Genomic DNA, 26,290 nt, shown 5'->3' with positions numbered 1-26,290 from the left:
GTTTCCATGACCTCTTGAAAGACAAATAGGAGGAGTTGTCGCCAGTGGTGGGAGACCCTTCCTGCCCTCTCCCTGACCGCGGGACCTCCAATGCCTTGGTCTCCCTCTATCCTTAGTGGAAGATGGTGTGAGACACACCCAGGTGCAGGTATAAATACGCACACCTACACTTTTCCCTTTAGCCAGCAGGCTTCCTGAAGGGAGGAACTATATTGTATTCAAGTTTGTGTTCCTAAGACCTAGCCCAGTGCCTAGAACACAGGTGGAGCTCTGAAACACTGAATGAATGAATGAATGAATGAATGAGAATGTTACTAACTCTGAGTGCCGGCTGCTTACAGTTGAAAAGAGCGTTTTATGTGTAAGCTGTATTTCTTTTTGAATAACATTTGTTTTTACTAATTATAAAAGTAATATAAAGCAGGGCACGGTGGCTCACGCCTGTAATCCCAACACTTTGGGAGGCCGAGGCGGGCAGATCACCTGAGGTCAGGAGTCCAAGAGCAGCCTGGCCAACGTGGCAAAACCCCGTCTCCACTAAAAATACACAAAATTAGCCGGGCATGGTGGTGCACGCCTATAATCCCAGCTACTCGGGAGGCTGAGGCAGGAGAATGGCTTGAAACCAGGAGGCAGGAGAAAGACTTGCTAGAGGCAGAGGTTGCAGTGAGCCAAGATCATGCCATTGCACTCCAGCCTGGGAAACAGAGCGAGACTCTATCTAAAAAAAAAAAAAAAAAAAAAAAAAAAAGCCAGGCACAGTAGCTCACGCCTATAATCCCAGCTCTTTGGGAGGCCAGGGTAGGCGGATCATGAGGTCAGGAGATCGAGGCCATCCTGGCTAACACAGTGAAACCCCGTCTCTACTAAAAATACAAAAAATTAGCCAGGCATGGTGGCAGCGCCTGTAGTCCCAGCTGCTCGGGAGGCTGAGGCAGGAGAATGGCGTGAACCCGGGAGGCGGAGCTTGTAGTGAGCTGAGATAGTGCCACTGCACTCCAGCCTGGGCGACTGAGCGAGACTCCCATCTCAAAAAAAAAAAAAGGTAATGCATACTTACCATGGCTACATTTGTAAAGCACAGAAAACTTCAGAGAAAACAACTTCTAAATCATCAATAATTTTTTTTTTTTTTTGAGATGGAATCTCACTCCGTTGCTCAGGCTGGAGTGCAGTGGCGTGATCTCGGCTCACGGCAACCTCTGCCTCCTGGGTTCAAGCGATTCTTCTGCCTCAGCCTCCTGAGTAGCTGGGATACTCGTCCAGTTGTATATCCTTTCTTCATTTGACATTGTATCAGGCATTTTCTCATGTCACTAACTAGTTCAAAAACACCCTTTACGGTGGTTCTATGATAATATCCTAGTACACTGATTATATAGTCACAAAGTATCCTGATTTCTCAAACCATTCTCCTGTTGTTAGACATTTACGTTCCTTCCAGTTTTTTTCCACTGTGACAGATAGTGTTGGGATAAATATCCCTACATAAGTCATTGTTCATATTTCTGGTTATTTTCTTTTTTTCTTTTTTTTTTTTTTTTTTTTTGGTTTGAGACAGAATCTTGCTCTGTTGCCATGCTGGAGTGCAGTGGCCTGATCTCAGCTCATGGCAACCTCTGCCTCCCGGGTTCAAGCGAGTCTCTCAGCCTCCCAAGTAGCTGGGACTATAGGCATGTGCCACCATGTCCAGCTATTTTTTTGTATTTTTAGTAGAGGCGGAGTTTCACCATGTTGACCAGGATGATCTCGATCTCTTGACCTCGTGATCTGCCTGCCTTGGCCTCCCAAATTACTGGGATTACAGGCATGAGCCACCACGCCTGGCCACATTTCTGATTATTTTCTTTTCTTTTTTTTTTTTTTTTTTTTTTTTTTTTTGAGACGGAGTCTCGCTCTGTCGCCCAGGCTGGAGTGCAGTGGCGCGATCTCGGCTCACTGCAAGCTCCGCCTCCCGGGTTCACGCCATTCTCCTGCCTCAGCCTCCCGAGTAGCTGGGACTACAGGCGCCCACAACCGCGCCCGGCTAATTTTTTGTATTTTTAGTAGAGACGGGGTTTCACCGTGGTCTCGATCTCCTGACCTTGTGATCCGCCCGCCTCGGCCTCCCAAAGTGCTGGGATTACAGGCGTGAGCCACCGCGCCCGGCCTCTGATTATTTTCTTAGGAGGGAGTTGTGGAATAAAATTTGGGGGTCAACAGGTATACATTCTCTTAAGATATATATTGTTCTCTATATTGACATATGCTGTTAACTCTTCTCCTGAAAGATTATACTAATTTATTACTGTCCCTGCAGCAGCAGGTAAGAGTGCAAATCTGAGTTCACTTTCAGCTCATGAAATGCAAATTATGTTCCCGTGATAGCATGGAGGCATGATAGCTCCAAAGTGAAGAGCAAGATGTTCAGGATGAGATAAGGAATGTGTGGCAGAGTGCATGAGATTGTAAATAAAACCACATAGTACATAACATGCAGCCCAGAGAGAGTCCAGTGAGAATGCCATGGGGGTCAGAAGCCACAAAGAGGAGCTTGCTAGAGGGTCTGGCATGGAATCATGAAACAGGGCTTTGAAAAGCACTTAGATTTTGGGAGGCCGAGGTGGGTGGATCGCCTGAGGTCAGGAGTTCGAGACCAGCCTAGCCAACATGGTGAAACCCCGTCTCTACTAAAAATACAAACATTAGCCAGGTGTTGTGGTGCACACCTGTAATCCCAGCTACTCAGGAGGCTGAGGCAGGAGGATTGCTTGAACCTGGAAGGCGGTGGTTGCAGTGAGCCAAGATCACACCATTGCACCCCAGCCTGGGCGACAGAGCGAGACTCCATCTCAAGGAAAGAAAAAAAGAAAAGTGCTTAGCAGTTGAGTGACTGAAATGGGTGGGGTGGGTGTCACCAGTGGACAACACAGAAAGGACAAATGTGTAGAAATGCACGTGTCCAGTTTGGGAGACTATGAGCAAGCCAAGCTCCAGATGGCGCTGCCAGCTGCCTGCTAGATGTCTCCCACCAGGGGGCTCAGTGCTGAGTGTCCAGTGCAGACTTGGCATTGTTCCCCTGCCCCTGCCTGCTGCTCCTCCTCTGTTCTACCCCTGGATCCCTGCCCCGGCCAACCTCCCAGCCACCTCCCCATCCCTGCCCCAGCAGGTCTTCATTCAACATGTATGTGAGGACCTTTGAGACACTTCTCCCAGATACTTACCGAGAAGTGTATTCAGTGGCCAGCATGACAGTAGAGTAGCCATAAGAATGTGTTTGCCTCTACCAAACTATGATCTTAGAGACAGCAGAGCCCACACAATTCATCCTGCTATCCTCCCCTACCCCCCTGCACCTAGCAGAGTGCCTTGGTACATCATAAATATTTGTTTGTTTTTGAGGCAGAGTCTTGCTCTGTGGCCCAGGCTGGAGTGCAGTGGCACAATCTCAGCTCACTGCAACCTCCGCCTCCCAGGTTCAAGCGATTCTCCCACCTCAGCCTCCGGAGTAGCTGGGATTACAGGTGTGCACCACCACACCCAGCTAATGTTTGTTTATGTCTTTAGTAGAGACTGGGTTTTGCCATGTTGGCCCAGCTGGTCACGATCTCCTGACCTCAAGCAATCTACCGGCCTCTGCTTCCTAAAGTGCCGGAATTACAGGTGTGAGCCACTGTGCCTGGCCACATCATAAATGTTTGGTGAAAGGGCAAACCTAGGGAATGTTCAAAAGCTAGAAGGTGACTTCAGTTCAGGTGTCTCATGGCCCATCTCTGATTTACCCCTAGAAAACTAGACCCTCACCCCTTGGACTCACTCCGGGGGCTCAGCACAGGCCTGAATTGAATACAGGGTGAGGGACAACGGAGCCACACTCACATTCAGGAGTGGGAAGCATTACTGGACTAGGAGAATGCAGCCAGAGGATATGGATTTTCTTTGCGATTTGGCTAAGCAAATACTATTCATTTGACTTAGAAATGGCAGATATCATGTATTTATTTATTTGGATATAGGATGAGTTCCCCACCCTTGGATTTTATTTTGTTCAAAGGAATGTTAAGTTCCGTGATGGAACAGAGAACCCTTGATTTATATAGAGACCATGAATGCAATTTTTTCTTACATCGTTTGCTCAGGGTAGCACACCTCGCATCTGTGGCATTCTTAACGACTCTCTCTGTCCCCCAGAATTCTTCAACGACCTGGATCTGCTCATGGGGCCGGTCACCCTGCACAGCAGCATGGAGCACCTGGTCCAGTACTCCCAACAGGGCCTGCACTGGCTGCGGAACAGCGCCCACCTGTCATAGGGACCTCACCCTGGAGCCAGATCGGGCTCTGGTCTCCACAGATGGCTCAACACTTTTGGACACTGTGCTACTGAAATTCCCAGCCACAGCATTCATCAGACTGCGGTGAACATTTCCTCAGCATTGAACAATGGTCTTTTGCAGGGCATGTGTGTTTGTATGTGTGGGTATATAAGAAGCCGCCTGTGTATGTGTGTAAGAAACACAGCTCTTCAGAACACACCTTCTTTGTCTAGTTTCCATAATCCCAGGCTAGACAAAGTGATCAGAGGTTTCTAGTTAGAAGAAATACACACACACACACACACACACCATACTCACACACAATCACAGACGCACACTTTCTATTCCAGTGCTAAACCATGACTTCTTAGAAAATTCAACCAAAATCTCATGGGTTAGTTAACCAGGTGCAATACAGCACACCAAAAGCTTGACTGCTGGTGAACATAGACCTGCTCTTATACTGTTGATTACTTTCGGTATTAATATACTATTCCCCAATTATTTTTTGATCGGTATGTATTAATGGGTAATTGAATAATGAAAATAAGCCAGATATTTTTGTGCCAGAAGTTTCCTAGATTGCATGTTACCAAATACCCTGCTCTTCCTCTAATTCCCTTCCCCCATCTGACTTTATTGTCAGCTCAATGCATTCCAGGCAAACGGATGGACACTCACAGCCCTTCCCAGCCCCACCTCCAAGTAGTGTGCAGATGGCACTGAGATTTAGCAAAAACTCCGCATCTTTGAAAGTTCACAGACACTAAAGCAGCAGTGCCTGTGTGTTGGAGCTCAGTTAGGACTTGAAGGTTTCTTCACCTGTGATAACAAACCCACCAGCCACATGCATTTCTTCTTCCTGCCACTGTGACTCGGTGGCTGTAGAGCCACATGGCATTTGTCAGCCAATCTGTTGCAAGTCTTTTCTTTCCACCAGTAGCTTTCTTACAGATTTTCTTGGCTAAATGAGGCCATGACCTAGAATGTCCCTTCAGTAGGAGCCTGAATCCTTTGCTTACCAGGCTAAGAGCTCTTTGCCATGATAATGCTGTCTGATTCTCTCACACTCATGCAGAGTGTGCCACTGCAGCCCTGTGATGCGTTTTGATTTGGGAGCGAGTTTTCCGGCTTTGATTAGCAGGCTGCTTGCAGTGCGGACCACAGTTCTTTTCTGGGGCAGCAGCAACCAGAGCCTCTTCCTGTGTCCTGTGTGTCTGGTGTGTTTACACCTTGCTCTGAGTTTTTCTCTTGTTTTCTTTTTTTAATTAAGCTTACATTTTAGTTTCTTTGACATCTTGTTTACAGTTTTTGTCTGATGTTTTTTCTTTTATAGTGTCTTATGCCCTAGATTTAGTCATCTTGTTACATATATTTGGATAGGAAATCTTGGCGAAGAGAAAGTAACTCCTGAAAAAGAGGGTCTATCTTGCCACACTTTAAAAACAAAAATAATGTCCTCGAGGTCTCTTGCTTGATAAAGTTGCACCAGGACGGTCTGAGAGAGGCAGGCGGTGCAGCATATGGAGCAATCCATTTTTTCAAGGTGATGACGGCACAAAATACTTAGACTAGGTGCTGGTCTCTATACATTCACTGATACTCTTTCAGGTTGGGTTGTACTGTTAACATTTTTGTCAGCCTGATCTGTAGGTGGGAAATAAGATCATTGTGATTCCCTAGCTCTGAGCACTGATTCAAAATTGTATAAATGATTGAACAACTTAGATGATTTGAAATAAATTGAAAACAGCAAGTAGAGGGCTTGTGGGATTTGCATTTGGCTTTGGCCTTCAAGCATTTGGAAATATTAAGATAATTTCCATTTTACATGTCTCCAACTGCGGTGCTTCTTACAATCCTTTCACTTTTTTTTGAGACGAGTTTCGCTCTGTCGCCCAGGCTGGAGTACAGTGGCACGATCTCGGCTCACTGCAACCTCTGCCTCCTGGGTTCAATGATTCTCCTGCCTCAGCCTCCCGAGTAGCTGGGATTACAGGCATGTACCACCATGCCCAGCTAATTTTTGTATTTTTAGTAGAGACTAGGTTTCACAGTGTTGGCCAGGCTGGTCTCAAACTCCTGACCTCAGGTGATCCACCCGCCTCCACCTCCCAAAGTGCTGTGATTACAGGCGTGAGCCACCACACCCAGCCCTTTCAACTAATTTTTGTCAGAGTTCACAATCTCATCCTATGTCGGAAGCTTGAACCTAACTTAAGAAATTTTGAGTCATTTTTTTGGAGGACTGAGACTTTGTCCTACTTACTCTTGAAGAATCCTGATGAAATATTCAAACACATAAAGGGATGGCCCTGGAGGTCTGTCCTGCGTCCCTGGAGAGCTTCTCTGATCTTGCCTACCTGGAAAGTTGCAGGCTTTGTTGTGGCATCTGTGTGATGAGCTTCCCTGTGAAGCCCCGTTTGACAGGTGAGCCAGCAGTGTTTTATCAGCACTCTGATGGCCCACGTTTCCCAGGAAAACTTCTTGCAACTTGCCCTTGCGGGCAGTGGTCAGAGCATGCAGTTCCTATGACCGTCTCTCGTTTCATCTGTGGAGCACAGCAGTTTCTGTGGCGTTTGGCATAGGTGATTTTGGTTAGAAACCATCCTCCGATTGTTGCTTGTGAAAGCCATTCATAACTTGTTCCTTTTACTTAGTTTTGTTGTTGCTGCTGTTGTTACTGGTTTGGTTTGGTTTGGCTTTGAGACCGGGTCTGGTTCTGTGGCCCAAGCTGGAGTGCGGTGGCGCGATCGTGGCTCCCCGCAGCCTCAAACTCCTGGGCTCAAGCGATCCTCCTGCCTCAGCCTCCCAAGCAGCTGGGAAGATAGGCACATGCCACCACACCCAGCTAATTTTTTCTTTATTTTTTTGTAGAGATGGGGTCTCACTATGTTGCCCAGGCTGGTCTCAAACTCCTGGGCTCAAGCGATCCTCTGGCCTCGGCCTCCCAAAGTGCTGGGATTACAGGCATGAGCCACCATGCCTGGCCTGTTTCGTTTTGTTTCAAGTTGAAATATCTTTCTTGTGTTTTCTGATTAGAAAAGTAATACCTACTCATTGTAAGAATTCCAACAGTGCAGAAATGTAGAAAGTAGAAAAAGTCCCCGGTTGTCCCTTCTGCCTGAGACAACCACCGCTCGCAGTTTGATGTATATCCTTCCAGAGACTCTCACATTTAAGCAAATAATGTTTATCACCACATCTTTTTCTTTGAAGACGTACATTTGCCTCCGAAGTTCAACCCAAGTTCAACTGACCATATGCTTCCATGACCTGAATGGATGCTATCCTTTATCACAATGTTCCATTGCCTTTGAAAGAGAGTAGCCCAGGTATATTCCTGATCAAAATTTGGCATTTTTGATGATACTGCTCTGCACAGATCAGACTCACGTGCAGAATCGTGCCTGGAGAGAGAGGTTTGGTTAAGACAGAGATTTCTGGCGACATTCAAATTGCAAATGGAAACTTGAAACCCACGATCTAATGAGGAATGTACTGGAAAAATACTCTGAAGAGTTGACAAATTTGTGTACTAGATTGAACACATGGAATGCAATGCAATGAGACGTTCTGCACTAAAACTCCTCCTAATATGTACAACAATGATATGTGTATTATATAACAGTGATGTGTACATTTCTGACACCCATACATAATAGACACAGTTTGTATAAATGCATACATTTAAAAATATATATGTACAATACAGCTAACATAAAACTGTAGTACGCCTGAAGGATATTACTAGTGCCTAATATTGAGTCAAAGTCACTGCGTGTTCGCATCAACTTGGAAGTGCAGTAATTGTTATAAAATTAATCAGTGCAGCCAACATTATTTATGAATCACATCTTTGAAACTGTGCAGTAGCATATACATATATATTTTTAAATAACATTTTTCACAGTTTTCCAGAGTTACTGTTGAAATCTGCATCACCAAAAAAAAAAGCAAGATTTTTTTAATAATGTAGACACTCTTCAGACCCAGTAATCTGCGTGTGATTTCTTATTTGTAGATTCCCAAGAGACTTTAGCAGTCACCAGCCTTAATGCATGTACAGGATATTATTGTGACTTAATTTATCTGCAGTTTTTAATCCATGTGAAATTGGAATTTATAAACGGACTTGGATTAAATATGTCTGCCTTTCTAAGGTTGCAAATGTTACATTAAATGATTTATGTTGTAAATGAGAGAAGTTGAGTTGTACGTAAAAGACGTCTACCAATTTCTATGAATATTTTTACAAGGAAACTTGAGAATCAAAATACGTTCAAGTCAGTTGTTCTGGCTCCCAGTTTATAATCTCTTTAAAAGCAATCTTTTTGTTTCATAAATGGCTTAAATGTAGCTCCCACAGATTATCAGTATGAAGTCTGACATTTTTCATGGAAAAAAAGTATGTTTTTCTTCATTATAACTATAGTTTACTATTTGTCTTTGCTATTTCCTGATACATATACACACACACGCACGCACATACATGCACATATGCACATGCACACTCTCCAGCATCCCAGTGAAGGCTCAGCAGGAAGCTTGAGAAGGTCATCTCAATGGCCACAGAGTTCCTCTTCAACCAGTAGCCCTGGGATGCCTCTTTGCTTGTCATTCTTTAGAGTCACAAGTTACTTCCATGACTTGTGTGCAGTCAGGGAACTGCGCACAACTGAAACGAACATGGTGGAATCATGTTTGCAATTTTTGGTTGAGTAAAATAAGAGAATTTTGAACTAAAGAAGACGGAGGTGTTAGACCAGTGGCTTGACATGAAGTATCCCCTATGTGGGAGGGTATGTTTGTTAACCTCATTTTTAGCCTTATCTCCCTCCCTTTTCCTTATCCTCCTCCCCAAACTAAAGAAGCAGAAACAGCAACAAAAGCAAAACCATCCCTTCACCCGATCCAGCCCATATCCTGAGATTCAAATATCCTTTGTCTTTTTCCCCCTATACCATCTGACACAATTCACTCGTGTCTAGAGAGAAAAATGCAGAAAGGGTTTGTTTGCAGATGGGCAGTTCAGTTGAGTCCTCATTAACCAAGCAGAGGGGCACAGAAGAAGCCTAACTCAGGGTCACCATGGGGAACTCCTCATCCCAAAGATGGGTGGGACAGGGACTTGACTTTACTTCACCAACCGCTGAGCTTGATACTCTTTCAGAGGTGGTTTGTGCTAAGAAACACCCAGCAGTCTTTCAAGAACATTCTCTTCTGCAGCTTTGCCTGCTACACAGCTGAAGTCTGTCCCTATAAGAATTATATTTTTAAGAAGTAATATGTTTTCGAAGAAACCCGATCAAGGCCGGGCGCGGTGGCTCAAGCCTGTAATCCCAGCACTTTGGGAGGCCGAGGCGGGCGGATCACGAGGTCAGGAGATCGAGACCATCCTGGCGAACACGGTGAAACCCCGTCTCTACTAAAAAATACAAAAAAACTAGCCGGGCGAGGTGGCGGGCGCCTGTAGTCCCAGCTACTCGGGAGGCCGAGGCAGGAGAATGGCGTAAACCCGGGAGGCAGAGCTTGCAGTGAGCTGAGATCCGGCCACTGCACTCCAGCCTGGGCGACAGAGCAAGACTCCGTCTCAAAAAAAAAAAAAAAAAAGAAACCCGATCAAGTGGAATCTTGAAATTTTTTTAATGAAAGGGGAAAAACTACCTTACCACATAAACTGCACTTCCAACCATTTGGAACCGGAGTTTATGTCCTCGTTTTCCCGTTCGCAGAAGAGCACAGTTTTTCAATATCACAACTTCCAGCAAATAGCACAAGAAATGTTCAGACTTGAGATTTGTGTTCCTTTTGTCCAGATTATTCTGTATCTGTCACCAAAGGGGTTAACTTGTTTGCCTGGCATGAGGAGAATTATAAACTCGGTTCTCAAACTAATTACATCTGACCACGGTTTTGGTTTGTATTATTTTAATTGGCACTCCGAGGCAGCAAGGGGTAAATTTTGGGTCGGTTGCAAGGGGATTTAGGTTCACAGCTCTTACTTACAGTAATGGGAATCAAGGGATTAAATCTCTGTGTGTTACTTTAAAAATCCACCTCTTACAGCCAATTTTATAGACATTGATCTGAGGGTTGAATTCAGGGCACTAATTGCAAGTCAACACAAGGGTCAGCATTTCTGTTGAAGCCCCGGGGGTATTGATGTAGCCTGAAAAGCTGAATCAAGGACTGGGTTTGGTTTTGTTTTGTTTTGTTTTTACCCATTTTTAAAATAGGAAAGCTCATCCAGAAATACTTGGATCTAGACATGATATAACATAGCACCCATGTTTAGGATTTTCAGAGTGCTGTTGGGTTATTAAAATAATATCGATGTTCTAGTTTCCTTATCGCTGCTTTTCCAATTTTCCATAAAACAAAACTGAATTTTTCCTAGTATTCAGGATCCCTTCATTTCTAGATGCCCATAGGAGCAAAAAGAACATACTCAGCAGCGAGGAATGTGCGTTACTTCACTAAGCAGCGTTCCGTCCGCAAGAGCCAAGGGTATCTGACTTTTCGAAGAACGTTCTTGGAGTCTCCCATCTTACCTTCATCTGTAGTGTGAGTGATTACAAAGCCCAAAGGATGGCCATGTAACTGAGATGTCCGTAATTCTAAGCATGCGTCACACGGATCTTTACTGATAGACACTTCCATAGCATCACCAGCCATCTCTGAGGCCTGTTTAAGTGGTGACGTAGCAGCACTGACACTTTCTTTTGAGTAATTTGCAGACTGATTATGAATTCCCTGAAGTTCCAGGGCTTCACACACACACACACACACACACACACACACACACACGCGCGCGCGCGCGCACACACACACACACACGTCCTCCTCTGGACTGGGTTGATTTTTTGTTCCTTTAGAGTTTTTTCCTTGTAAGTTCTATAAGTCAGATTTCATTTCTTGACTCCTTACTATTAATAGAACAGTTGTTAGCAACAGTGGAGGCTTTAAGGAAATAGAGCTCCAGTACAATAATGTGCTCATGTTCAGGCCAGCAGCTGGAACAGTAGCTGGAGTGCCCAAGCACCCTCTTCCTTTGCCCTGCTGCACCTGGTCTTTGAATAAAGCTCCTCTCCATGCCTCAGTTGTCTCTATGTGAAGTGTAACTCAACATGTCAGTCACCTTACTGAGCGACTGTGAGGATCGACAGATCTGGGCAAGCTTTTTGAAATACCTAAGTGTCACACTTGACAGGGTTTTAAACATTACTGTAGGAACAGAGGCAAAGGAAATGCATTGTGTCTGCAGGCACCAAGGTGCACACGTGTACAATGTGGGAGATGGAACTTTCTCCTAGGGTCTAGATCTGGACTAGGATCTAGCAGACCAAGAGGGTGAGAGCAGGGTAGCTATACCCACCCCCATGAGATGGGAGGGGACAGGAACAGCCAGGGAAGACACCAAAGAGGGAGCTCCTTCACCTGTGTGGCTACCACTTTGAGGCCTTCCTGGCTGCAGGCAGAGTTCTAACAGACCGAAGCGGGCAGGGCAGCAGGGCTACCTAGTACCCCACTGTGGGTGGTACACCCCATCCTCCTCTTTCTCATCACACCATAGTTTCAAGAAATCAGAGGGACCAGGCACGATGGCTCATGCCTGTAATCCCTACACTTTGAGATGCCAAGGCGGGCGGATCACCTGAGGTCAGGAGTTTGAGACCAGCCTGACTAACATGATGAAACCTACTAAAAATAAAAAAAAATCAGCTGAGTGTAGTGGTGGGCGCCTGTAATCCCAGCTACTTGGGAGACTGAGGCGGAAGAATTGCTTGAACCCGGAAGGCAGAGGTTGCAGCGAGCTGAAATTGTGCCACTGCACTCCAACCTGGGCAACAAGAGCAAAACTCCGTCCCCCCCCCACCCCTCCAAAAAAAAGCAGGGGCTATCCAGATGGGAAAAGGAAGAAGCACCATGGGGTCCAAGCTTCCAATGGCTGCCATCTTCCATGAGAAAATAGCGTGCGTACTGCACACCACAGTACAAGTGTCACCAGAGGCCTGTGGCACAGTCGGGCTTCCTGTGTCCCCAGGGTGAGTTCTCTTCATGTGGATCTTGTGCCTCTGATGGTAATTTTTGTTAGGGGGTGGAGGTAGGAGGTAGAAGACACCTGCTCAGGGAGGTTCATCTCTGAGAAAGGAGATCTGTCATAAGGGACTTAGGTATGGCACGCATGAGCTTCGGGAAAGAAAGAGGAAACCTCTCTTGAGAAAATGGGTGATTTTTTTTTTCTCTAGGGGCTTAGGTGGCTGCATCAACATAATTATTTACTTGTAGGAGAAACCTTAGTGTCTGTACCAGTAGAGGGGAAAATCAACATATGATCTCATCGATCTTTGTGATGCCCAACTCATGACTGGACCTTCTAGCCCCACACATGCAGACAAAGACTAGAAATCCAACCAGTGATCTGGATGTTGCACACCACTAGGGTCAAAGCCCTAAATGCTGGATTGAAATATTTAGCTGCTATATTATTTAGGCCCAGGGCCAGCGTGTCTGTCTGCCTTGCATCGGTAAATCAGTGCTTTGAGCTTAACCAAAGTAATCGTGACATACTCAAGAGTCCCTTCTTTTCATACTCACTGGAAACCCCTTTCCTAACCTTTCTCCAGTTTAAAAAAAAAAAAAAAAAAGGAACCATGGCTGGAGATGATGAAAAGTTCAGCCTGATTTATGCCTGACTCAATGCTAATGTCGTTTTCACAGGAGCACGAGACCTTGCCCAGTGCAAGCAAATTCCAAGTAGTTGGCTAAAAACTTCTAGAGTGGCAGCACAATCTTTTGTTTTTTGTTTTTTGTTTTTGTTTTTGTTTTTTTAAGAGAGAGGGTCTCATTCTGTCACTCAGGCTAGGGTGCAGGTGCGCAATCTTGGCTCACTGCAACCCCCCGAGCCCAAGTTCAAGCAATTCTCCTGCCTCAGCCTCCCGAGTAGCTGGGATTACAGGCGCCTGCCACCACATCCAGCTAATTTTTGTATTTTTAGTAGAGACGGGGTTTCACCGTGTTGGCCAGGCTGATCTCAAACTCCTGACCTCAGGTGATCTGCCCTCCTCCACCTCCCAAAGTGCTGGGATTACAGGCGTGAGCCACCGCGCCCAGCCTGGCAACACAATATTTATTAGCAGGAGGAAATACAGTAGGTGGACACTTGGACTTCACCGTTTCTCAGGCAGGGTGCTAAGGGACAGATACTCCTGTTACAGTGTAATAGTCTCTTGCTTGCACGGTTCTGCAAACATTTAAAGTCCGTTGCATGAAGTCTGCCCCAGTCAGTGAAGGAATTTAAAGTTCCACCTTTTTTTTATGCTGTGTGTGTCATCTTGGAGGTTTATTCATGGAGCTAGCAACTCTACTTCAGTATTCTGATATCAAAGGCCTAGTGTGTCATATCGAACACCGTTTCAAATTCTGTGTTTCAGTCTTGGGAAAGCTGTCAGCAACTTGGGAGCCAGCTTATCTCCCTCGAGAATTTTCCAGTGATCCAGCTTTCACAGTCACAAAAACAAATTATAGGATCTTCATCTTCTTATAGGCATCGATCTTAGGATGGTTTCAAGAATGGAAGAGGATTTTAAATAAGACAATTCTGTATAGTAATATATGTCGTGAAAATGTACATATTGTAGCACTGATGAAAATGCGGTTTTATTAGGTCCAATACCATTTTCATATCTCTTCTAGTTATTCTCTATTAAAGCAGATCAAGTTCATTTTGTTATCTAATACTCATTTGGGGCTTCTTCTTAGTGCATTTGGATGTGATTGTGGAGAAAATCCAGCATCAGTGTTGACAGTGACTTTTTTTTTTCTTTTAACTGAACATAAACTCAAGATTTTGTTGTCTTCATAATAAAAGATGACACTTAGAACTGGATCACTTGGCCCTTTCTCTTCTTATCTCCTCCCAGTTCAAAATGCTTGCATCTTTTAATAGCCAGCATTCTCTTAGATCTGCAGTTGGGCTCAATGCACTCAAGCCTTAGCACAATCTTTTTTGTAGTTTTAGCCTTTTTCCGGAAAATCGGCTTAGTTTGCCCACCATAGCCACTCTGCTTCCTGTCATAACGCCGCTTTCCCTGGGCATACAGAGAATCCTTGCCCTTCTTGTACTGTGTCACTTTGTGGGGTTGGTGCTTGCCACACTTCTTACAGAAAGTCCGGCGGATTTTAGGGACGTTAACCATGCTTGCGAGAGCGATACCGGCACGGGAAAAAAAAAAGACGACAGTGACTATTTTAATCCAAGTCACCGTAATGGCTCTGTTAAGCAGCAACATTACAAACACCACTGCTGAGAAAGTTGCGGGCTCCTATCTGTGTATCTGAGTATGTGGGGGAAAAAAAGTTAATCCAAGCAATTCATTAAAGACCAGTGGCGGGCCGGGCGCGGTGGCTCAAGCCTGTAATCCCAGCACTTTGGGAGGCCGAGACGGGCGGATCACAAGGTCAGGAGATCGAGACCAGCCTGGCTAATACGGTGAAACCCCGTCTCTACTAAAAAATACAAAAAACTAGCCGGGTGAGGTGGCGGGCGCCTGTAGTCCCAGCTACTCGGGAGGCTGAGGCAGGAGAATGGCGTGAACCCGGGAGGCGGAGCTTGCAGTGAGCTGAGATGCGGCCACTGCACTCCAGCCTGGGCGACAGAGCGAGACTCCGTCTCAAAAAAAAAAAAAAAAAAAAAAAGACCAGTGGCTTTAGTAAGAATCACTTATTCCAGCCCTTTCTTCTCAAAATCTGTGAATCCTTCTTGCAAGGAAACTTTAGTTTTTTTCTACTCCAAAACATTATATATGATAAAAATGTATTTGAAGGCATTCATATAAATAGACTGGAGAGTACATGCATCAAAATATTTCACCGTTTGGAAGACTGGTGTTTTCTTTTGTGCTTATCTCTGTGTTCCAAATTTTCTGCAATGAGCTTGTGATTTTTCTGAAATTAGAAATTCTAAAAACCAGGCTGAGGCAGAAGAATTGCTTGAACCTGGAAGGCGGAGGTTGCAGTGAGCCGAGATCGCGTCACTGCACTTCAGCCTGGGCGACAGAGTAAGACTCTATCTAAACAAAAAAAGAAATTATAAAAACCGACAATAAATGTCTTCTTCCTGAAAGCACATCTACACATAACTATGAGGATGTTGCGCATAGTTCTAGTGTAGTAATGTGCAAAAATAATTTGCAATCTGCAGTGAGGTTGCAAAGTATATCAGCTGAAACAGTGACCTTGTAAGTCTTCCTAGGAAGTTTAAGTGGATCTCTCCCACTAAGCAGGCCAAATCTCTTACTCCTGTTTAGGAATCCCATCTCCCAGTCTGCTTCTAAGATACCTGGACACCCGGAACCAAAAGTCTTCACTTTGGGGGTTACCTATATCTGCATGAGGCAGTGCAAATGTTAAACCCCCCTTCTTTCTTTCTCTCTCTGTTTCTCTCTCTGTCTCTCTCTCTCTCATGTCCCCACAGTTGCATTCGTCATATTGCAAAGAAAACTCCACATTCAAATAATGAATAATTTAATAGTGAATTATTTTGGCATGATCTTAGGAAGGAGTGGAGAACACATCTAATGTTAAGAATTTGTCTACAAGGATCTTGTATTTTGTCTGAGTCTAAAATTTACAAGTGCAAAGATGATGGAGTCGTTGACCACTTCCTTTACTGTTTGGAGATTTTGCTGTTTCTGTAATTCACCTGAAACTCATACAGTGCAGTTCTTGGGATGGGGAAACATCTTATTGTCCCGTAACAGAATGAGCCTTAAGGATTTGTAAGCATAGGCACTTTTATATTTAAAGGGAAATATTAATTCATCAGTGATTTTACTTTTTTAGTGTCTCAATAAACCTTGAAATCAACATCACTCTGTCTCTAAAACATCCCAGTGTCTCTTCCTGAAACTTCTTTCCAAGTAAAATGTTGTCCTTTCACATGTGTTACGTTTTATCTTAAATATAATCAACTAAGCATTAAAAAACTACCTTTTCCCCTACAAAAGTATGAATCCACCCAAACTACCAAAATGGGTAACATCGCTGTAAAGAAAGGAACAGCCAGGGGCAGTGGCTCACGCCTGTAATCCCAGCACTTTGGGAGGCTGAGGCAGGCGGCTCGCTTGAGCCTAGGAGTTCAAGACTAGCCTGGGCAACATGGCGAAACCATGACTCTACAAGAAATACAAAAATTGGGCCGGGCGCGGTGGCTCACGCCTGTAATCCCAGCACTTTGGGAGGCCGAGGCGGGCGGATCACAAGGTCAGGAGATCGAGACCACGGTGAAACCCCGTCTCTACTAAAAATACAAAAAATTAGCCGGGCGCGGTTGTGGGTGCCTGTAGTCCCAGCTACTCGGGAGGCTGAGGCAGGAGAATGGCGTGAACCCGGGAGGCAGAGCTTGCAGTGAGCCGAGATCGCGCCACTGCACTCCAGCCTGGGCGACAGAGCGAGACTCCGTCTCAAAAAAAAAAAAAAGACAAAAATTGGCCTGGCACGGTGGCTCACGCCTGTAATCCCAACACTTTGGGAGGCCGAGGCGGGCAGATCACGAGTTCAGGAGATCAAAACCATCTTGGCCAACATGGTAAAACCCCGTCTCTACTAAAATACAAAAATTTAGCTGGACGTGGTGGCGCACGCCTGTAGTGCCAGCTACTTGGGAGGCTGAGGCAGGAGAATTGCTTGAACCCAGGAGGCAGAGGTTGCAGTGAGCTGAGATCGCACCATTGCACTCCAGCCTGGTGACAGAGCAAGACTGTCTCAAAAAAAAAAAAAAGAAAGAAAGAAAGACGAATTAACCAGGCGTGTTGACACATCCCTGTGGTCCCAGCTGCTCTACTCGGGAGGCTGAGGTAGGAGGGATCACTTGAGCCCAGGAGTTCAAGGCTGCAGTGAGCTATTATCACACTGAGCTATTACCACTGCACTCCAGCCTGGGCAACAGAATGAGAGCCTGTTTCAAAAAAGAAAAGATAAAGGCGCGCCAATCAGAATGCTCTTGGAAGAGAATGTTAAAAGTGTCACGTTAGAGTAAAAAAGAAACAACCTGTAATACAGTCTGGATTATTCTTGCTAAACGGCTTTTTTTTTTTTTTGCTTTTTTGTTTTTAATATGTCTAAGCTTTATTTACTGTAAAGCAGTGTGCAAATAGAAGCTGTTACTTTGTGACATAATTCAAACAACCAGCAGACAAACATTTAAAATATTCAATGCTAAACCCTAACGTAAGCCATTTTTAGTTCACTACATTTCTTTGTCCTTTTCTTCTTTGAAATTTATTTTGAATCAAGTAATACAATACTGTCTTTTAAAAAGTACAAAATATAAATAGATAAGCGTTCCCCTTAATCCCCATACATTTCACCCCAAAGAGAGCCACTCTTGTCTCGAGCTCCTTAAGTGATCCTCCACCTCAGCTTCCCAAAGTGCTGGGATTACAGGTGTGAGCCACGGCACCCACTCTTGTCAATTAGATATATTTGTCCATATTCATTTACATGTCTTTGTGTGTGTGTGTGTGTGTGTGTGTGTGTGTGTGTGTGTGTTGAACACAAATAGATTCACATTATACATGCTGTTTTGTGTTCTGAAACTTGCTTTTATCATCTAGTAGGAAATCTGGGACATTGTTCAGTATCAGTACAGAAAGATCTACCTCATTGCTTGGGACTTCTGGTCCGTATCTCCACAGTACAACTCATCTTGGTTTATTTAACATTCCCTATTGATGGATATTTAAGTTGACTCATTACGTTTTTCAAAGTTGATATGTAATTCACAAAGCATAAAATTTATCTTTTAAAGTGCAAAGTCCAGTGGATTTTAGTGTATTCACAAGATTATGCAACCATCACCACTGTCTAATTCCAGATTTTTTTTTTTTTTTTTTGAGATAGAGTTTTGCTCTTGTTGCCCAGGCTGGAGTGCAGTGGTGCAGTGTCAGCTCACTGCAACCTCCGCCTCCTGGGTTCAAGCAATTCTCCTGTCTCAGCCTCCTGAGTAGCTAGGACTACAGGCATGTGCCACCACGCCCAGCTAATTTTTGTATTTTTAGTAGAGACCATGTCGGTCAGGCTGATCTTGAACTCCTGACCTCAAGTGATCCACTTGCCTTGGACTTCCAAAGTGCTAGGATTACAGGTGTGAGCCACCGTACCTGGCCAGGCTGGTCTTGAACTCCTGACCTCAGGTGATCCACCTGCCTCGGCCTCCCAAAGTGCTGGGATTACAGACGTGAGCCACCGTGCCCGGCCTTGCTGTGGAATTCTCATTCAGGAGTATTTTCCTCAGAAGTTGGAAGAGATTGCTCCAGTTTCTTCTTGCATTCAGTACATCTTTGTAGTAATACGGTCTCACCTCTCCCCACTCCTCTGACCCCAGAAGCATTTGGGATTTTCTCTTTATCCCCGATGTCTGAAATGTCACCGTGCTGTAGCTTGTCCATGATTCTGCTCAGCCATCCCCAGGCACTTTCACTCTGGGGCTGTCACCTGCCCTTGACCTAGGAGCCCATTCTCCATGATTGGTCTGAGCACACTCTCTCTTCTGGTCCCGCCGTCTTGTCTTCTGAAGCTCTGTTAGATGCATGTTGGGAACTATAGGGTCTATCTTCAAATTCTCTTAACCATTTTCTGTACCCCCATCTCCTTGTCCATTTTTGCTATTCTAAGAACATCCTGTGGCTCGGCCTTTCAATTTATTCTATAATCTTCAATGCTTCTGCCCATTTACAGAGATTTTTATTTCAATCATCAAATTTTTCATTTCCAAGATCTCTCAAACATTCGTTTTTATGGGTGCAATATCACTTTACTTCTCTCTGAGGATTCTAATTATATATATGCCAAATCCTTGTTCGGGTTCCTCTATTAACGCAGCTTCTTTGGATGTAAACTTTTCCATTCCTTGGGATGGATGCCTCTCTTTTATGGCTTTTCTCAAGTGTTGAGGGGTTATTGGTGTGAGCTCAACACTGGGTTTCAGTTTGCCGCCTCTCCACCAATGCTCTTTCTATCGTCTGCATTTCACCTCCTGGACAGAAAGAGCATGCCATCCCTGCTGGGCATTGCTGGGGCCCCAGCGACCTCTCCATCCCAACCGTCTGAGTCCTCTGCTCTGTACTAGGGGCCCACATCTTGCTGCCTGCTTCCTGGCCTGAGGATGGAGCGGCGGCTGCTCCTCTGAGGATCTTCCACAAGCACGAGCAGCCCATCCTTTGGGGTTTTTTTTTTCTTTTTGTGCCTTTTCTTTCTTTTTTTTTTTTTTTTTTTAAAGAGACAGGATCTCATTCTTCTTCCTCAGCCTGGAATGCAATGATGTGATCATAGCTCACCACAGCCTTGGACTCCTGAGCCTCCTGAATAGCTGGGACTACAAGTGTGCCTCCACTATGGCCAACTAATTTTTTAATTTTGTATTTGTAGAGACAGTGTCTCCCTATGTTGCCTAGGCTGGTCGCAAATTCCTGGCCTCTCAAGTGATCCTCCCACCTCGGCCTCTGTAAGTGCTGGGATTACAGGCATGATCCAGCCTGTACTCAGCCTTTATATTTTTCATTCTGCATAGCCTCTGGACTGTGATTTCCTTCTTCCCGATGATCCCAGGCTTCTTCCGTCTCTTAGAGGTGCCTCAAAGCTCCTGGACCTTTTAAGGCACCCCTTCTTGATTTTTAGTGAAATCGTGGATATTATTATTATTATTATTATTATTTATTTCCCTATGGCCATCTTGATCCTCTCTCTCCTTTAAAAACATCAGTCAAGCATGGTGGCTCCCGCCTGTAATCCCAGCACTTTGGGAGGCCGAGGCGGGCGGGTCACCTGAGATCAGGGGTTCGAGAATGGTGAGACCCCATCTCTACTAAAAATACAAAAGAAATTAGCTGGACGTCATGGCACATGCCTGTAATCCCAGCTACACGGGAGGCTGAGGCAGGAGAATTGCTCGAACCCAAGAGGCGGAGGTTGCAGTGAGCCAAGATCACACCACTGCACTCCAGCCTGGGAGACAGAGCAAGACTCTCTCTCAAAAATTAAATAAAATAATAAAATAAAATAAATCAAGTTTTAATGGTTGCCAGTGGCAGGGGAATTTCCATGTAAGACTCAGACCTGATGCAGCTCAGACTTTCCTACGGGGTGTTGTGCATGCTAGTGGGTGGGTTCCTTCTTCTTCCTAACTTTCTTTTTTTTTTTTTTTTTTTGACTCACTGCAACCTCTGCCCCCCAGGTTTAAGTGATTCTCCTGTCTCAACCTCTCAAGTAGCTGGGACCACAGGCATGTGCCACCATGCCCAGCTAGTTTTTGTATTTTTAGTAGAGACGGGGTTTCACCATGTTGGTCAGACTGGTGTCAAACTCATGACCTCCAGGGATCCGCCCGCCTCAGCCTCCCAAAGTGCTGGGATTACAGGTGTGAGCCACTGCGCCTGGCCCCGTCTAAGTTGCTTTCTGAGAGTGGCTTGGCCAGCTGGGCACCTCACTGAGGCTGCAACCCTGCTGGCTGCCACCCTACTTGGCTCTGGCTACTCTGGCCTTTCTGGTTCACTTTGCTGTGCATTCCTGCTGGCTGCTTTGCCACGTCTCTGCTCAGTGCACCCAGTGGGACCCTGGGGAGCTCTCTTCTCCCTGTGAACTGTGTTTGTCTCAGCCACAGCTGTGAGTCTAGTGTGAGGTGGATTTTTGGCAGGCACCCCTTCTTTAGCCTTTAAAAAGATCCCCTTGAGGCAGAAACATTTTATCTATCAGAGATCACATTGGGACCATTTCTACTCTGGCCTTGAAACAGGTGCACGCAGAAGTCAGGCCAAATGGTTCCCACCTACTGCAGGTCAACACAGTGCGTCCTATGCTGGGTATGAACCAGGAACCTAGTCCAGGAACAAGGGCAGAAGCCACCTCTTTTTTTCTTTTCTTTTTTTTTTTTTTTTTGAGACGGACTCTCGCTCTGTCACCCAGGCTGGAGTGCCGTAGTGCAATCTCAGCTCACTGCAACATTTGCCTCCCGGGTTCAAGTGATTCTCCTTCCTCAGTCTCCCGGGTAGCTGGGATTACATGCCTGTGCCACCATGCCTGGCTAATTTTTGTATTTTTAGTACAGACAGGGTTTCACCATGTTGGCCAGGCTGGTCTGGAACTCCTGACCTCAGGCAATCCGCCCACCACACCTGGCCAGAAGCCACTTATTTATTTATTTATTTATTTATTTATTCATTCATTCATTCATTTTTATTTATTTATTTATTTATTTTTAATTTTGTGAGACAGAGTCTCGCTTTGTTGCCCAGACTGGATTGCAGTGGCGCAATCTCGGCTCACTCAAGCTCCGCCTCCTGGGTTCATGCCATTCTGCTCCCTCAGCCTCCTGAGTAGCTGACTCTACAGGCACCCACCACCACACCTGGCTAATATTTTGTATTTTTAGTAGAGATGGGGTTTCACTGTGTTAGCCAAGATGGTCTCCATCTCCTGACCTCGTGCTCCGCCCGCCTCAGCCTCCCAAAGTGCTGGGATTACAGGCGTGAGCCACCGCGCCCAGCCAGAAGCCACTAATTAATGTGGGGACACATGAGCTGGAGCAGCACAAGGGGAGTGGACTGAGCCACCTGGGCTGAGATGTGGCTCCTGACTTAGGACAGCCCAGAGTCCAGAGCCTGGGGCGCATGGCATCAGCCATGGGCAGGAAAAGGCTGAGGAGTGAGGAGCAGGTAAAAGAGTGCAGCCCTCTCCCTCAGACCCATTCTCAATGAGCCTGCTGACCAGAGAGGGGCAGTTCCATATTTGGTCACTGTGCCCTTAAGAGAGTAGCCATTGGCCGGGCACGGTGGCTTACGCCTGTAATCCCAGCACTTTGGAAGGCCGAGGTGGATGGATCACTTGAAGCCAGGAGTTCGAGACCAGCCTGACCAACATGGTGAAACCCCTGTCTCTACTAAAAATACAAAAATTAGCCAGGCATGGTGGTGGGCACCTGTAATCCCAGCTACTCGGGAGGCTGAGGCAGGAGAATCGCTTCAACCCGGGAGGCGGAGATTGCAGTGAGCTGAGATCGCACCACTGCACTCCAGCTTGGGCAACAGAGCGAGACTCCATCTAAAAAACAAAATGAAACAAAAAAAGCAGCTATTTAGCCTGAGACATTTCAAATGTGGTACTTGGAGACATCGACGTTGGTGGCTTATATCATCCCAATGCACTGAGGGTTATTTGTGCTAAATAAGGCAAGACCGACGGCAGGGGCCAGGGCGCTGAGTGGACAGGTGGACGCCTGAGCCTGTCCGCCAGAGCATGAGACCAGTCCCTTGGGGAGGCAAAGGCAGCAACAGCCAGTATGTGGTTCATAAAGTGCTGGAAAGACTGCTGCTCCTCCCGCAGGGACCAAAAACTCCTAGAGGTCCACCTCCATGCTCCTGTTTGTAAAAACGCACATTCCTGGTTCACACATGAGTTCCTGGCACCTCCATGACATCTCACCACCCTGTCTTCTTTTTGATTGACAGGAGGAGACCACTGCCCCAGCACTTGCTCCCTAACAAGCCATTCACCTCCAGTCGTTTGGCTGGAAAATGGGACTTTGATCCCAGAGAGAGCAGACTTTACATGAATACTCCTGGTCTGTCCTCCCTATGCAGGCAGTGCTGGGATCGAAGTGGAGACCCCCGCAGTGGGTGAACATCGCAGCATCCCTGGGAGGGTTCAGCGTGTTTACCTCGGGCTGAAGGTTGTAATTATGATTTAGGGGAATGCCGCTCTATAATGACTTTTTCTTCATTTCATGTAAATTAAGTTCCTGGTGTGCGTGGGAATGCATGTGTCTCCATTCCTAAGGGGAGTTGGAGAATTCATTAGTTACTGTCTGGGAAGTGTTCTGCAAATAAAAAGCTCTCCAGAAATGCAAGGTGTTGTTATTAGGTGTCTTCAATTTGTAAATCAACTTGAATGGGTTGTTTTATTCTGTTTTGTTTTGGTGTAAAAAAAGATAGCTTCAAACCCTGTATTCAGCAATGGCCAGTACACATATCAAAGAAAACGTGGAAGACGCAAATGCGTATTTCAATGGTTCTGATGTATTCACTCCAAGAAGGGTTTAGGAAGCGCTGACAATTCCAGCCGAGGACTCTGACGCCCAGGGAATGGTGCCGCGAAATAACACCTGTGACCTTGAAAAGTGCATTAACTTCTCTGGGCTGTGGTCTCCACATCAGAAAGGTCAAGCAGTTGGGCTCAATGACCCCTACAATCACTTCCACACTGGCATTTCCTGTAATAACCCATTGCACACAGGCCTGCCATTGACCGAGCCCTTGCAACATGCGGGGCAGGAAGCTAGGGCGCCCTATTTGGTGTGAGGTTGGCTTACACATGGCGAAACTGGAACCGTGCAACTTCTTCACACAGCTGAGGGCAGCGGGGATGGTGCTCAACCTCTCTCCTTCACTCTACTCATGGAGCTTCCAAATGATCCAGAACACGATGAAGAAATCACTGAGTAAAACACGGACAGGTTCTTCTCATCCTGTTCTCCTCTATAGCCATATAACCCAACCTCAGACTGACCAGGAAAAATGAGGACTCTTAGAGGTTTCCGTGGATTCTCTTCCCTTTGCCCTCTTTTTGTGGTCCCAGCCTCTTTCTCTACAGCTCAAGGTAATAAGGGAGACACCTGTTGACCATGGTGCACACCTGAGCCCTAGAGGGGGAGAAGAAGGGAGAGAGGAGAAAGGAAATGAGGGAGGCAGAGAGGGAGGGAAGGAAGAAAGAGAGAAGAAGCAGGGAGGGAGGAAGGGAAACACAGTTGAATGACGTCTTTAGATCTGCCTGATTTCTTTTAATTCACATGGATTCATTAAGATGGGGAGGAGGGAGCCATCATCCGTGCTAAGATGAGTGTGTATCAGAGGTCACAAAAATAATTTCCCACCTTCAGGGAGGCCCCTTCCGTCTGGTTAAATGATCCCGAGAGTCTGACAGATTGTGACAGGGCACACAGGCTGAATCTTTGCCCACCAATCCTTTCCCACTGGATTGCCGCTTCGTATCTTTCTATGAAAGACTCATTCTGAAAATGGACAGGTTTGGCCTGAGAATCTCCAAATAGTCGGTGACTTGAAAATTCTACCTCTTGGCCAGGCGCGGTGGCTCATGCCTGTAATCCCAGCACTTTGGGAGGCCAAGGCGGGTGGATCACGAGGTCAGGAATTCAAGACCAGCCTGGCCAATATGGTGAAAGCCCGTCTCTATTGAAAATACAAAAATTAGCCCGGCATAGTGGCGCGCGCCTGTAGTCCCAGCTACTTGGGAGGCTGAGGCAGAAAACTCGCTTGAACCTGGCAGGCGGAGCTTGCAGTGAGCCGAGACCGTGGCACTGCACTCCAGCCTGGGTAACAGAGAGAGACTCCGTCTCAAAAAAAAAAAAAAAAAAAAAAACAAGAAAGAAAATTCTACATCTGAGGTCAACAATTAGGAAGTAGAAGAGGTAGTTGCTGAGTGCACAGAAAGTAAGATGCAGGGAGGCTCTGAAGAAGAAGAGGAATTGACAGGAGTACGGACTCACAGATGCTGGCTTTTACACGAGGATTGGTGATCCAGGGTCCTAGACTTTGGGAAGCCTCGTGAGCCGCTTGATCTCCAAAACCAATGTGAGGGACTGTGGTGTGCTGTGCAGAGTCCTGCGCTCTGTGAATGAATGAATGAATGAATGAATGAAGTGACTTTGTTGATACTTCCTGCCTTCTGCATTCTTAATATCTGGAAAAATAGTGGGTTTTTCTTTTTACCTGTTTGTTGATTGATGCGACACACACAAAGAAAGAAAACCTTTGAACAGGCTGCAATTGCTCTTAACATTGGAAGAAGGAAATTTACATGAGACAGAGGTGCAATAATTGGGCGTTGGTGTATTCATGTTGAAAGGGGGCCCTGATCAGCGCATTAGGTCAAAAGGCATCTTCTCCAGCTTCCCGAGGCCCGGTGTATTTTTTTTCCTGCCCACATCTTTAAGACTTTATTTTTCAGAGCAGTTTTAGGTTCACAATAAAATTAAGAGGAAAGTGCAGAGATATCCCATATATCCTCTGTCCCCACACATGACTAGCTTTATTCCCCCATTATCAAAGTCCCTCCCCAGAGTAATCCATTCATTACAACTGATGAACCTGCACTGATACATTCTTATTACCCAGAGTCCGTAGTTTCTCTCAGGGTTCATTCTTGGCGTTGTCCATTCTGTGGGTTTGGACAAATGTATACTGACATGTATCTACCATTACATGTATCAGAGTTTCCTCACTGCACTAAAAATCCTCTGTGCTCCGCCTGCTCATCCTTCCGCCTAACCCTCCAGCCTAATGATATTTTGCACATACTGCAAAATTACTGGGTGTCCAATTAAGAGTACAGATAGCCATATGAATTGGCTTTCAGAGCAATGTTTGACAAGGAAAGGGCTAGATGTTTCCCTTGGCAACACTCGTGCGCTCCACCTGCAGACTCAGGTAAAGAGAATTACAAACCCTCATGGGCAGAATCTGGCACTACAACTCTAATACATGCATTTGCCTCTTTGCTTTCATTTGTACCAATCTAAAATGGATTACTTGGCCAGGTGCAGTGGCTCATGCCTGTAATCCCAGCACTTTGGGAGGCTGAGGTGGGCAGATCACTTGAGGTCAGGAGTTCAAAACCAGCCCAGCCAACATGGCAGAACCCCATCTCTACTACAAATACAAAAATCAGCCGGGCATGGTGATGCGCATCTGTCATTCCAACTACTCGGGAGGCTGAGGCATGAGAATCACTTGAACCCAGGAGGCGGAGGTTGCAGTGAGCTGAGATTGAGCCATTGCACTCCAGCCTGGGTGATGGAGTGAGACTCTGTCTCAAAAAAAAAGTTAAAATGCATTACTTGAATATGTATTTTAGACTTAAATTATTTAGTACCTAATGCAGCATTTCACCTCTAAAAGGGTCATTAGACAGGTCAAGGAATA

At 45.8% G+C, this 26,290-nt stretch overlaps 3 protein-coding genes across 4 annotated transcripts in view; 2 read left to right on the top strand and 1 right to left on the bottom strand.

Moving 5' to 3' along the window:
- AFF3 (ALF transcription elongation factor 3) overlaps window positions 1-8,494 on the top strand; it is a 579,971-nt gene extending 571,477 nt beyond the window's left edge. For both annotated transcript variants that reach the window (XM_050755037.1, XM_050755038.1), the window contains one exon: window positions 4,171-8,494. In XM_050755037.1, the coding sequence (XP_050610994.1) occupies window positions 4,171-4,292 (122 nt within the window). In that variant the 3' untranslated portion in view covers window positions 4,293-8,494. The remainder of the gene's footprint in view (window positions 1-4,170) is intronic.
- The window catches only part of MITD1 (microtubule interacting and trafficking domain containing 1), a 977,552-nt gene that overhangs the window by 570,949 nt on the left and 380,313 nt on the right, over window positions 1-26,290 (top strand). The window lies entirely within an intron of this gene.
- Window positions 14,127-14,529, bottom strand: LOC126934345 (60S ribosomal protein L36a-like). Its single transcript, XM_050755183.1, has one exon. The coding sequence runs from the start codon at window positions 14,495-14,497 to the stop codon at window positions 14,177-14,179; it is 321 nt and encodes a 106-aa protein (XP_050611140.1). The 5' UTR covers window positions 14,498-14,529; the 3' UTR covers window positions 14,127-14,176.

The sequence above is a fragment of the Macaca thibetana genome, chromosome 13, assembly GCF_024542745.1.
Source record: "Macaca thibetana thibetana isolate TM-01 chromosome 13, ASM2454274v1, whole genome shotgun sequence".
NCBI lineage: Eukaryota > Metazoa > Chordata > Mammalia > Primates > Cercopithecidae > Macaca > Macaca thibetana.
Note: the sequence above shows the minus strand (reverse complement) of the source record. Positions and strands in the feature narration are given on the sequence as shown.